General features: G+C 40.7%; 1 protein-coding gene across 1 annotated transcript in view; it reads right to left on the bottom strand.

Annotated features, from left to right (window-relative positions):
* The window catches only part of LOC136857996 (3'-5' ssDNA/RNA exonuclease TatD), a 196,002-nt gene that overhangs the window by 105,832 nt on the left and 75,715 nt on the right, over nucleotides 1-14,455 (bottom strand). The window contains exon 4 of the mRNA XM_067137169.1: nucleotides 11,684-11,867. Coding sequence (XP_066993270.1) covers nucleotides 11,684-11,867 — 184 coding nt within the window. The remainder of the gene's footprint in view (nucleotides 1-11,683; nucleotides 11,868-14,455) is intronic.

Raw genomic sequence — 14,455 nt, 5'->3', positions numbered from 1 at the left:
CACGTTTTAACAAACTTCACCTCATTACCGCAAGCTACAGATTACTTATTGAAAGCATCTTTTCACGCGGGATCTTCGAGAATGCGTACACTATAAGAAAGAAAAGAAAGCCTTGTGTATAATAAAAGGAAGTACGGGTAGAACATACTGGGCACACAAAGTTATTCTTGGCTATTTTACAATTAAATAATACACTAGTTTAATTGGTTTCACTTCAAGATTGGCAAGTAATCAAAGGTAAGCGGGACCTGTGACGACACGATGCGTTCGGTACCATGAGTCAAGTGACAGCGGATATAGCCGATGACGGCTCATGACGGCTCCTGAGTGTCAGGCGCTAGACGGAAGTGCAGTGTGCCCGTGCCGCCGCCAGTCCCGCCACGTGCTGCTCGTGTTGGAGTGTTCTGTGTTCTGTCATATCCTCTTTGTTCTGTGAGTTCCGTTGCAGCCTGCCACTGGCCTTCGGTAGTAAATCGGTACATGCGAATAACTTAATGTGTTCTGTTTTGTGTTCAACTGTTCTATAAGTGTGTTTTTATTGAAGTCTAGGAATATATACCGTACAAAAGACGGTAAAGTTTCCATGATGTCGCACAGAAGTCCTGTTTGGGACTTTTTTACTAGAATAAAACCCGACAGAGTGAAATGCAATGTTCCCGCTTTGGATGAACCGGGTTCGGGAGATGAACTTGAGAATGATCCGGACGATGAAGAACGTCGTATTAAAAACTTTTTATCGTCGACATCATCCTGTAATTCGTCCGCTTTCCACTAATCTCTTTCATTTTTCTTTACTTCCTTCACGTAATTTGCCCAGTTGTCTTATGTTTTTATGGCATAAAAATGTTAGTTCAGCATTTGGAACAAAACCATGTTCATTACCCGCGTGGACTAAGGCAAATCACGGTCCTCGGCTTTTCGGTGGCCTAAGTCCCGAACTCACCCCTTCAATGGCGTCCTGCCGTGCACTTTTCACTGTCGTATCCTTTCATTCTTTTGTCACTGTCTACCCAATATTTACCCACGATTCATCTGTGTAAATTATAACTTTATTTTGTGCCCTCAAACGTTTTATCTCCCTGAGATATCTGTGCCTCCAATTAATAATTTCATCGGTTTCAATGAAAGCTGCTTTATTACCCCGTCTTAAATAACGGAAGCCTTTATCATGTAAGAAGCGATACAACGTAGTTTTGGAAAATCATGGCAAAGAATCTTCTCCATTTACCCGACTCAAAATCACGTTCAATGTCGGTGGTATGTTAGCAAATAAAAGAGAGTGAACCACCCGACGCACTCCACTTCGCAAAATTTCATCGTATTTAATTTTCCATGCATTTTTCTGCCGTCCTTCTGTTTTTTGCTTTTTTTTGTTGTTGTTGCGGGATAGACTATAAAAAATAATCCAGGACACTCATTAAAATATTGCGTTCTTTTCCCCTGAGTTTACCTACGGAACGTTTCTTTTTAATTTGGCGATCCATTGTACATCCTTCTGCACTTTTTCTTCGAACTAAGAACCCCCCCGCACGAGCACGAGCACGAACTGACAACTACACAGACTACACAAACACAACAAACACAATCCACTTGTCCTCAAGAACTATACATTTATCACTGATCTTGTCCGGTTCCATGGCTAAATGGTTAGCGTGCTGGCATTTGGTCCAGAGGGCCCCGGGTTCGATTTCCGGCCGGGTCGGGGATTTTAACCTTCATTGGTTAATTCCAATGGCTCGGGGGCTGGGTGTGTGTGCCGTCTTCAGCATTAGAATTCATCACAGGTAGGGCGCGATTCTTATAGATGCGCAGGTCGCCTATGCGGCGTCAACTCGAAAGACCTGCACTCGTCCTCTTCGGAGGCCACACGCCATTAAATATTTTATATATATATATATATCACTGACCTTTATTTAATCAATCTTATAATACTGATTAAATGAACACCACTGCACACAGCTGTCAGTATATTTAAAAGCTCAGCCAGCCGAGTCACTCGTGAAACGTAAACAAACGAGACGTTCTCCCTGTCATAAATTAAGAGATAACGAATAAGGACTTGAGGTATGAATGGTATGATTTAATAATAACTTCCATATCCGACGACCGTTTGCTTTGCTTTAACCACGCCATGATCCTTCTGCACTTTTTCTTCGAAATTAGATCCTCAAGCATGAGCACGAACTCACGAACTACACAAACGAAATACACTTTCCCTCAAGAATTGTACATATGTCACTGATATGTATTTAATCACTATTATACATACTACTGACGAAATGAGCACTGCACTGCATGCTGCTGTCTGGAAATGTTTAAAGCGCATGTTTGGAAGATCACTACCGGTACTTCAGCCAGACAGACAGACAGCCAGCCAGCCGAGCCACGCGCGAAACCAAAATTCAAGGAGATATTTTTCCTGTCACAAATTAAGAACTAAGCAAGATAAGAACTTCGGGATTGTTTTAAAAATAACTTCCATATCTGAAGACCATTTGCCTCGCTTGACCCCCCATGCAAATTCAATAGGAAAGACGCTGGCCAGCGACTGACTTTTTCGTGCCTGCACATAAAATTCCTTGAACATGACTGAAAATAAACGCATATACTGCATTTTGTTATTATTTAAATTTAAAAATAAACTTATCTACATCGAGCTGAAATGTTTCTTTACCAGTAGTGAAAAAATGAGGAAAGTAATGAATATAAAATAGGAGTTATGTCATGATAAGTTCTATGCAATGAAGATTTTGCATTTGGCGAAACTTTCCATTATATTTCCATTTTCACACTAAAGTATTTTTTTACATTTTGTTTGTTAACGGCATCGAATGCGCCTTGAAATTCTATACATAACACGATATTTACCCATTTTAACCGATAACATTCTGATTTACGGATATTTGGCAAACCCGCTGCATTAGAGTAGGACAGCGCTATCCGCAAAACATGAGAGAAGGAAAGAGACGGAATTATCCCATTACTGCTGTACTGCAATTTAAGGTTGGAACGCTCTATACTGCGCAGTTACAGCCCCGTGTCCCAAGTGCCCACTGCACACAGCCAAGGCCAACTAGCTTATCTAGTGCGGCCTTCAACACAGCACGTTCGGTACAGGCACATTCCAGCTGACGCGGAGGATGTCATGTTGCCTCTCTCTCTCTCTACTATGCAGTTACAGTCCCGCGTCCCGTGTGGCGGCACTCTGTACCAAAACGCTCCGACTCCAAGCTCCTAATGTTGCGGAACAACTGAATGTTCCGGTATGCCCAACCCTACTTTCCACAGCCTATCGAAGAAGTTAGGCACGCACGCGCAAAAGACGGAGTTCCTACTTTGTGGCAAAAGGCTCAGTAATTCTCGCTGAGCCACGATGAGCTGTGATATGCACAGCCAGCACCCGGCGTGGAGCGCACGGCTAACGTGGCTGTGAGGAGAGTTGGATGATTTGTTATTCTTTGGCTGGCGTCTTTTTCAAGGCACTATTTAACTGTAGATACAGTGAAACCTCGATTCTCCGTTTTTCGAGGGACCATGAAAATAAAACGTACAACACGGGAAAACGGAAATTCCGGGAATGAATGAAAACCATCAACAATTTGGCTTAACATCACAAAAATGAAATATTTATAATTATAATCTTACAAAAACTCCTAAACCAAACCAAACTACAGCCCCAGTGGAACTTTGCCTGCCAAGCGACCGCTGCTCACCTCGAAGACCTGCAGATTACGAGGTGCGCATGGTCAGTGCCATGAATCCTCTAAGCCGATATTCCCGGCTCTGTAGATCGCGGTCGTCATCTCACCATTAGATAGCTCCACAATTAAAGGTAATCACGTAGGCTGAGTGGAACTGGAACCAGACTTATATCCAGGTATAATTGCCTGACCTGGTCGCAATCGAACCCGGGCCCTCTGGATGAGAGGCGGGCATGTTAGACCGCGAAACCGCATTAATTACCGGTACGCGAGTTTTACAGGGGAACCTTGGTCAGTTTCCCGTGAAAACTTCTTTCAGTTCAGCAACTTTGATTAGGCTAGCCAAACTCTTCGAAAAATCTAATAACGCCAAGCCAAACGACAATCGACCACAAGTAGTTTTTAATTCTCTCATCTCATAAAATAAAGCACATTAGATACAAAAGCACCCAAAATGATGGCGAAATCCGTACATTTCTTAATCTTTTATTGTACTTTGGTCTCCGGTATACTGTTCGTAGTCAGTTTCCGGAAATCTCGTACCACGCAAATTAGGCCTACATCGAATTTTAAAGGTTATGTTGAACTCGAAAACATGGTTTCGAATGTAAGTATCGATTCTTAAAAGTTCTCGAATGCATTATATTCCATTCTGCGCGTCACAAATCCAATCAAATAGTAAAGATAAAAGAAATATCAAAACCAGAAATTACGGTTATTCGTGACCTTGAGGTCATCTGGAAAGCGCGCTCGCTGCACGTCAGTACGAGTTTGAAATGATACCAACCATTTAAAATGTAACGTGCGCAAATAAAACGACTGCGGTTTTTGGTATTTTAACATGAAAACGTAAAATTCCCAGTCTTTCATTAGGACCTAAACAGTAATAGGCAATCCGAATACCTCCCATGGCTTTCTTTTTTTTTAATGTAAGGTGCAACATCTATTTTGGTCTCGCTAACATAATCATGTACGATAATATGAAAAATACTGAATTTGTATTAAGAAGGAGCAGTTTCGATTCCTGCCTGAAAGCCCAGTTACTCTGCAGTGCCCTGAGCAAAATGCCGAAAACCTCTTCGGCAGTACAATCGAAAAAATGTAAAAATATAAACATCTAACCCTGGACATAATATGGACGTTTTATAAGTGCGAACATTTGACGAAACTCGTTCCGTCTTCAAGCAGAGCTGTCGAAATGCGCTGTGTCTCCTTGCAGTTGTGGCCACTCTCTGCTTTATGATTTTCCGAGATTCTCTAAACAATACCACCCGAATGCGATGCTAAGATCGTCCCTTATGCAAGTTCACCGCCGATCGCTTTTCAGTACCGGTACAGTACTTGCTTTAATTATCGCAGTGACGGGGCGTTAACGCCAAGATCCATAAATATGCCATAGCCGTCCTTTCGTGAGATACAGTTTATTAAAAAATGATTGATCGAGGATTTAGCGTTGATGGGACTGGAATTTCTGGACGGTTGATCCGGGAAATCGTTTCTTCGAGGAACGGATAATGCGGGACTTTTACAACGTGATTTAATTACGAAGCTCGCGGGACCACTTAATTTGAACGCATATTCCGGGAAAACGTATTTTCCGGGAACGGATAATCGAGGGTCCACTGTAATATAATTAAAATAATCTATTTTTCAAATAGACAATGTGCTGCAGCACTTCAGCACATAAGGTACGGCCGCCCCTGCCAACATATAGCCCATATAAAAGTTAATTCTTGTTTATTCTTTGCACACTTCTACAGAATCAAAAAATTAATTCCAGATTTTTTTAAATGTTCGCTTTCTGACTGAAACCTAGCTTCACATCCTGATCCTTTCGAGGACTTGCAGTCAACTCCAGTCTGACAAAACAGGAAAGAACAGAGGGGATGTGGCAGAGTTAATACCAATTTAAAACCTATGAATAATTGTCAAGTTACAGGTTCAGATGTCCTATACAACAAATGAACTGCATTCAGGCTGTCTGAAATCATCTGCCCATCAGGAGTGGTGGTGATATGACGATAGCTTTTGTTTTTGTTTTTTGCTAGCTGCTTTATGTCGCACCGACAGAGATAGGTCTTATGGCGACGATGGGACAGGAAAGGCCTAGGAATGGAAAGGAAGCGGCCATGGCCTCAATTAAAATACAGCCCCCCAAGCATTTGCCTGGTGTAAAAATGGGAAACCACGGAAAATCATCTTCAGGGCTGCCGACAGTGGGGTTCAAACCCACTATCTCCCGGATGCGAGCCCACAGCTACGTGCTCCTAACCGCACAGCTAACTCGCCCGGTGATTTGACGATAGGAAGAGAAAGGCCAGAGAGGGTAGGAAGTGAAAGACTCCCTAGCCCTAGTCATGTCTCCAACATGGCGTGTTCCGCCATTCGTGTACAAAGAGCGAACGTTTCAAACCAGGGTCGAAATGCGACCTCCCAGTACAAGAGATATGCAAAAGAAGATGTAGTAAATTTAAGGAAGAAAAGCTTAACTACAAGAATTACAGTAGTATCATAGTGAAACGAAAGATCAGTGAAGTGACAGTGCTCAGTGTAATAAGAAAAAGTAAAGTGAGAATAATTTAATACATATGCAAAACCCTGAAAAGGCAATGCAGTTCGCTGATGGCTTAGAGTGAAGCCAAGGCATGACAAAATATTAGGAAACATCATAGCTGTTTGTGCCAGCTTATCACCGGTATGTAAATATTCAAAGATCGGGAGTTGGGAGCTTCAAAGACGCATGTAGGATATAGAAATATCTGTTATTCTTAATCATTCCAGTGGTGACATCCTTCCCTGGTAAAGAAAATGGCCAGCCAATCAGGAAAAGCCAACTCAGAGTCATAAGCAGGGTGAGGTCGGTTATCGAGTAGGTGGTTCTGGAAAATAGGATGTTATTTAAGGAGGTGTAGAGGGCGAATTCAGGAAGTTGGTCTAAAGAATTCACGGAAGACGGTCCGGAGAGGGGGCAAGGGAGTTTGTCAGAAGTAGTCGCAGGAGTTAGTTTTGGGAAAACACGGAAAGGGCCTGTCTAACTAACTGGCAGTGGAAGGCTAGTGAGAAAGGGAGCGAAGTGTGGTTCTAATGAGTTAATCCAGAGTGTTTGTTGAGAAGAGTAGCTGTGTCAGTTTGACCGGGGAGAAAGTCTAGAATAGAGGTGCGAAGGACAAAGTTAGCGGAAGCATACCTTTAATACAATAGCCTGAAGTCCTATTCAAACAGAAGTTCGACTGAGAGAACTTAAGAGGACTACTAAGCCGTCTAGACAAACAAAGTTATCCAGAAGCCAGCCCAAGAGTTTCCAATATGGGGAGGTGAAGACAGCCTACTACAGGGAAGAGCTGCATCATATGGGAAGGTGGTTTGCGAGACAAGTTGAGAACTTTTATGTAGAACTGCATTTCCTTGATAGGTTGGTGAGATGTGCAGTGCTGAAGATGCTCAAGTGCCAACTTAACACATTCACGCCCATCATCTGAGCGGGCTATTTAAAGGGCTGGGCCAGCTATTCCAGCTGTTAGTGGCAAAGCAAACAACAACGAATTCTTTTCACAAGTTCTAAACAAAACAAGATATGGAAACAAAATTTTCCACATACTTTAATGAAGTCCTCCAGTATCTCTGTAAGGTGTAGTAGGTAACGTCACACTTTCCTGGGTGAATGGAACACCACACTTTCCACAAAAATAGCGTGTTTCACTAATCATTTTATTTTTGAAGCACACTTTGCACCTTCTTGAGGGGAATTTGACTTTACTTGATGGTGGAAGCTCTTTTCTCTTCCCATCTAACCTAAATGGTGATCCTTGGCCGGTGCAAAATCGCGGGACGTTGACTTGGAGCTGATGAAGTAGATGGAACTGAGATGTCGGAGAGAGGTGACTGTACTTGTATGTCCCCCCCGTTTGAGAATTCCCTGATGTTCCTTTAGATCTTTTGGTACACCCCTATTGACCGTATTGTTACACATACGGCAGTGTTCTGTTCCTGTAATGTTTCGAGAGTTCAACCCTATTGTAATAATTTTCCATATAGACTGTATACCCATGGCCAAGATAATTTTCAAGCAGCTGAAAAGCTGTGCTGTGTAAATTCGCACCACTTACATCATTTATATTGTTCCTACACTCCATGGTTATACTTCAGAACGCAATTATACACACGCTTGTGCAATCACAAACCAACTACGCAGCTAGTTGGGCCAGCACTAGGCTACCTTCAGAAATAAAACAAAAGAAGTGCATTGGGAGGGAAAATCGCCATGGCCATGTGGTTTCTGGTGAGTAGAAGCATTCATAAGGGTATTACCTTCATCTCTCTCAAACATATTTGTGGCCAAAATAGATCCCAGCTGCATAGGAACGGCTCCAGTTCAAGGTTGCGCCTATCCGGGCTAACTCGGATACGGTCCACAGCATGGTCACGTGCTATAGGCAATAACTCGGATAGGGGCGTGAATGTGTTAACAAGACACAAGCAAGAAGAGAGAAGACAACGTTTCCTGAAGGAAAGTATTTACCGTATTAGACAAGCTTAAAAGAAGGGAAGCAAAGACTCTTTAGTTAACTCATTGATGTGCAGTAGAGGTAGGAAGTTCACTCCATTGAGAAGAATGTATATCGATACAGTAAAACCTCATTAATTCGAAGTCGTTGGGACTCAAAAATCGGACTTTGAATTACGTGATTTCGAATTAACCGCCAATTCGCAATTCAGAAGTACCAACCCTTGCTGCGTTACAAAATATTCTAAGGCCCGTTACTGCATGCAGTCAACCTTGATTCACAGTTTATACCTTTCAAATGCCATGAAAAAGGAACTATTTCCAAAACGTATCCAAGAAGGTGCATTTACAGTATTCAAATAATGCACTTAGATATCTCACTGGCACACACAACCTCGCGCAATGAAAGAAAGAAAAAAAAAAAAAGCATGGCTCAAAGGACAAGGAGAAATCTATGCTGGCTCCCATGTGCAAGTGCTTTCTTTATTCATTGGATTACTATACTGTATGCATTTTAGATGTCTTGTATTTACAGAAAGTACCCGATGCCCTTAAAATCGAACTTTCCTACGACTCTATCCTTGTACGATTTCCTGCCATGGCATTTCTCTCGTACTTCAGAAATGTAAACACTAGCCGCGTCACAAAGTATTCTAAGACCCATTAATACATGCAATCACCTCGATTCACAGTTTAAACCTTTCAAATGCCATGGAAAAAACTATTTCCGAGATGTATCCAACAAGGTGCATTTAAAATGTTCAAATAATGCACTTGGATAAATCACTGACAAACATAACCTCATGCAATGAAAGAAAAACAATCACACAATTCAAAGACGAGGATAAATTATGCTGGTTCCCCTGTGCAAATGCATTAGTTTTTGGATTTCTGTATTGTTTGCATTTTTACATGCTTGGTACTGGCATGGAAAGTGCCCGACACCCTTAAAATATTGTGGCTTATCGAACTTTCTTATGATGAGGGGATAAAGTTTCTCGCTTCCATGTGCATTGCAACGCACTTAGACCCAACCCCACCCTTGTACTATTCCCGGGCTGGCACTTTCTCCTTTAAAACCATAAGACCGTTTGGGCTCGGATTAAAATAAAGCAATGAAATTTCATCGCCAATGACAATATTGTTCGGTGTCTACGAATTTATTATATGAGCCACGTTTTTTCGTCAACTGTCGCATCGCCAGTGTTCGCGGATTCTGTTTTTCCGCACACTGCCTGTTGCGTGATATTGCGGCGTTCCTTAAAAGGTTGAATACAAAAGAATTCCGATTTCATTCAACTTAGCAATCATGAAGCGCACTGTATACCCACCGAAGTGAGTGTAAGTGCGAAAAGCTCCCCCTCCACGTTCCGGAACATGCGTTCTATTATGACGCGGATAAATTTCGAGTTGAAATTACTCTGTAACATACCAGTACTAATGTTTTAAAATGTAAAGGCAGTTTCGAAATAAAAGTCTGAAATTCGGTAATGGAGCGGACATTGTACTTCGAATTACGAATTATCCGTATTTCAAATTTAAAAATTTAAATATCCGTATTTCAACTTAAACAATTTAAATAGCATGCAAAACTGTATCTCATGTTTCCGGGAACGAGAGCTTCTTCGAATTAGACGGAATTTTGAATTAACCGATTTTGAATTATCGAGGTTTTACTGTATATATAAAAGAACATGTCCTGACTGACTGACTGACTGACTGACTGACTGACTGACTGACTGACTGACTGATTCATCATCGCTGAGCCAAAACTACTGGACATAAAGAAATGAAATTTTGAGGATACATTTATATTAGGGTGCAGATGCTCACTAAGGAAGGACTTTTGTCTTCGGAAAATCCACTTACAGGGGAAGGGCGTGGATGAATTAAAAAATGAGTTGATTTCTGTGTATGAGGATACTTATATCTCAAAAACTGAAGGTGTTACAGACGTACAGACATAAAAACTGGTATTCCTTTAAAAATAATGAAACATATTTTTTTGCTTTCAGAAAATCCATTCAAGGAGCTGAAATTAATTGAAAGAGCGGGTGAATTTTTAAAATTAGTACTGGTATATCTACAGTATATGTCAAGAATTTAACATTTGAGACACAAGAAAGTTGGCATTTGGAAAGTCCTTTAAAAATATAGGAACAGGTACATTTTTGTTTTTGGAAAAGGCACTTAACAGGGCTGAAAGGAAGTTGAAAAGTGAGTTGAATTATTTTTTTATGAGGATACATAAATCTCAAGAAATGAAAATGTTACAGACAAGGAAATTGGTATTTGGAATCTCCTTTAAAAATAAAGAAACATGTATTTTTTCGACTTAAGACTGTTTCTCACATGTACAGTTCTGTGTCGCATGTTCGTCTTAGCCCCAAAAGGCAATACCTCAAACGTGATTTACAAAGAGTTTCTGGGGCAAATGAAACTATTTTTCGGTGAGTTTTTATACTTTAGTTTGCTAGTTTGTGTATAACTGTACATTGTATAAACCTGTATAATTCATTTTAGGTGTTTCAATATAAGTTAACTCGCAGGCCAACTGACTGGTGTATTTAATTATTGTTACTGATCTAGCTTTCGAACCAAGAATGCCTAGCCTGTCCCGTCCATAGGATACGACAGCCTTATGAACTTAATACCATCAGGGTAAAAAGAGAATAACAGTTGATCAAGGGAGGTTGGATGCAAAAAGAAAAAAGAAAAGAAGAAGAAAAAAAGGCTGAGGAACCTTGTACAAACAAGGGGAATCAGTCCCACATTTAGATCCCATGGTTGCCAATTCAAACACTCCGAGGATTGCCCCTTTCAGTCGTCTCTTAAAACAGGCAGGATACTATGGACGTATTCTAACCCCCACCCATATGAGTTACATCCCATCAGAAATATGCTGTCATAGTGGTGTACAACCCACAGGCAATTGGGACATGTGGAAGATATAGAGTCCTTCACAATACAAACATGTGGTTGTCAAGGGAGATAGTACACTAACATAAAAAAATAACACATATGCTGGATGGGTCACACGTATGATTATCATGCAATACAAGTACTTTGCAGACTTCCTCTACACATTATACCTGCACATTGATCAACTTAATGACTGTCATAAATAATGACAAGATACAACATGACATACATACATCATCATCATCATCATCATCATCATCTTTTTCTACAACACTTCCCCACACCTGTGGGTTCGCGGGTTCGAACTGCGTCACACATATGTGGATTTGGCCCTGTTTTACGGCCGGATGCCCTTCCTGATGCCAAACCTATATGGAGGGATGTAATCACTATTGCAATTTTCTGTGGTGTTTGGTAGTGTGGTATGTACAACATGACATACATCTGTACCAGAAATTTCATTTCATGACTTAACTCCTTTATTGTCAACCAATCGATAACTGGATAACTGTGGCATGGTAATAGTACGTAAGAATAAAGAGTTATTAAAAATTACCTGTTATTCCAAGATATATGCCCATTTGAAGGTATTTTTGAGCCTGTTCAAATGATCCAGTGAAACAATGTAGGACAACGGCAGGAAGATTTTCTTGATGTTTTTCCAAGATCTCGACCAGATCATTATGAGCTTCCCGTTCATGAAGGAACAATGGTTTTCGTAGCTCACAAGCTAATGATATCTGAAATTTACAACAAGAGCATGAATATATCACTGAAATGGTACGAAAGTAAATTCATAAACCATTATAGTGATTCTAATAAGGTCTTTGACAAAACATATATTTTCTTAAACAACAAAACTATATTTATTATTTCCATTATAGCAGGAGCAGCACCAGGGGTTAGAATATATTCTTCATCTGAACTTTGGGAAGAAAAAAAAAATCCCACTTTCTTTCAATTCAGAATGTTTACGAAGTACACCAATGAGCCATTATATTATGACCTAGCTAATATGATATAGGATCACCTTTTACCCACTGAATCATGGCCACTTGGTGGCACATCAATTCAACAAGGTGGCAGAAGGTATTCTGGAGTATCTCGTACCAAAAATGCAGCAGCAGGTCCTCCAGATGATGTACATTGCTGGGTGGTGGTGATTTAGCACAAACCTGCTTTTCCTAGCTGAACAACAAAATGTTCAATGGGGTTCATATCGGGGCTACAACTTTAAAGCAAATACACTATTATGTTCCTTGAACCAGTCCTTCACAATCCTGACAGTGTGACATAGCACACTGTCCTGTTTGAAGTGGCGATCAACAGAAAACACTGCTGACATGAACAAATTGACTTATTGACCAATAATGACTAGATACCGGACAGCTGTTAAGGATTGGTGTACTGGAATAATGGGGTCCAGTGCATCCCATGAAAACATCACCCAGATAATCACACCTCCTCCACCAGCCTGTCTCCATCCAAACGTACAATCACATGCCACAGCCTCCAATGGAAATCTGTGCACGCATGTTCAGCCATCGACGTGATGAACCAGGAATATTGATTCACCCAAGCAAACAACATGTTTTTCCAATCATCCAATGATGTGCCCACTTCATGCGCTGTTTTCGTTGCAGTGCAATCAGCCCTGGGGTACAACTGGGTCATCGACTCTGCAGTCACATGCGTAGCAGGGTTCAATGAATTGTGTGCTGGGAAACATTGGCCTGGTCATCACCGCTGTACCTGTTGGTAATTTCTCAAACGCCCCGTGGTTGCTCTGAATAATGTGCAACAGCATCTACTGGCCTCTGGCATCAATGAGCCACTGTTGACACACGGCTGGACAATACACTGTTGTTTTCCCATTGTTGAACCACATTCGATATGTGTTCACATCAGCAGCATGAAGGAAGCCCAAAAGCCATGTTGTTTCAGAGATGCTGGAACCATGGCACCATGCCATCACAATTTGCCCTCTACCAAACATGGACAGGTCGGACGCTTTTCCCATTCTATCACCGGAGACACTGTTTAACAGCAAGCCTATAGACCTAACCTATATACATATCATATTAGAGTTGGGCCACATATTTGTACAACTGTGTGGCATCAGAGGCCACCACTACTACTGATTGCAAAAACTTATAAGCTATAAATTTCATTTTTATTCCGTATTGAAGTGCAATTATTAGAAATAAATTTCAATACAATATATCAAGTAAATAATATTACATCAGTCTTTGGACTGGTTTCAGCCTTTTAGTGGCCGTCTTAGGCCAAAATTAAATTAAACAGATTATGTGATAACTAAAACATATGTACACAAGACAAAGAAAATGTTCCATGAATAATTATTACACTAAAACACATATAAAACAAAAATTATGGTTGTGATCTTCTTGTCATAAAATGATGTCTTTAAGTAGAGTTAGGACCTCAGGCAATGAAGTAAATCTGGAAAAGACAGCCTGAATTTGGAAAAAATAAACAAACAGAAAAGAAATTAACAAGGAGATAAATATTATTTATGAGAATCCCCTCTATAGTGAAATGTAGAGTATAACTAATGTCTGATGTGGAACTCGCACTGACATGCTAGAGGAGGCAGGCAGGTCATGGAAACAAGCACTGACCTGTTGTAGGAAGCAGGCAATGGAAACAAAGCAGATGGGGGAGGACGGGGGGAATAAAGAAGGGACATCATTGGTCCTTTATAATAGTATCCATGAGTGAAATGAAGAGCAATGGGGAAAGAGAACTCCCTTGTTGGACATGTCTTCTTGTTTTAAACCACTGACATTTTCAACCACTGAGATCTTCTATCTCCTACTTGAACACTACTTTCACAACCATCATACATCTGAGCTTTTTTAACTAGTGCTTCTGAGATGTTATGTTTTTCTAAACATTCCAATAAATTACCTCTCTCCACCCTGTCATAAGCTTTTTCCAAAAAACACTAATATGTAGTACTTCCCTTTTTCTCAAAATTTTTCCATTAGCTGCCTGAGTGAAGTAAATAGGTCTGTGGTTCCTCTACTTCTTCTAAATCCATGTTGCTCCTCTTCAAATTGATCTTCCATTACTTCTCTCAGTCTCTGTTCTATGATCTTCTCCATTACCTTAAGGCAATATGACAAAAGGGTGATGCCTCTATAATTGGTGCACTTCCTTTTTTAAACTATGGTATTATAATTCCTTTCTTCCAGTCATCTGGCAACTTGTTCTCTTTCCATACAATTCCCAGTGTTCGACGTAGCCACTGTATTACAGGGATTCCAGCTGCCTTAAATCATGTCTGCTGTTAGTTCATCTGCTC

The sequence above is a fragment of the Anabrus simplex genome, chromosome 1, assembly GCF_040414725.1.
Source record: "Anabrus simplex isolate iqAnaSimp1 chromosome 1, ASM4041472v1, whole genome shotgun sequence".
In the NCBI taxonomy this organism is placed as follows: domain Eukaryota; kingdom Metazoa; phylum Arthropoda; class Insecta; order Orthoptera; family Tettigoniidae; genus Anabrus; species Anabrus simplex.
Note: the sequence above shows the minus strand (reverse complement) of the source record. Positions and strands in the feature narration are given on the sequence as shown.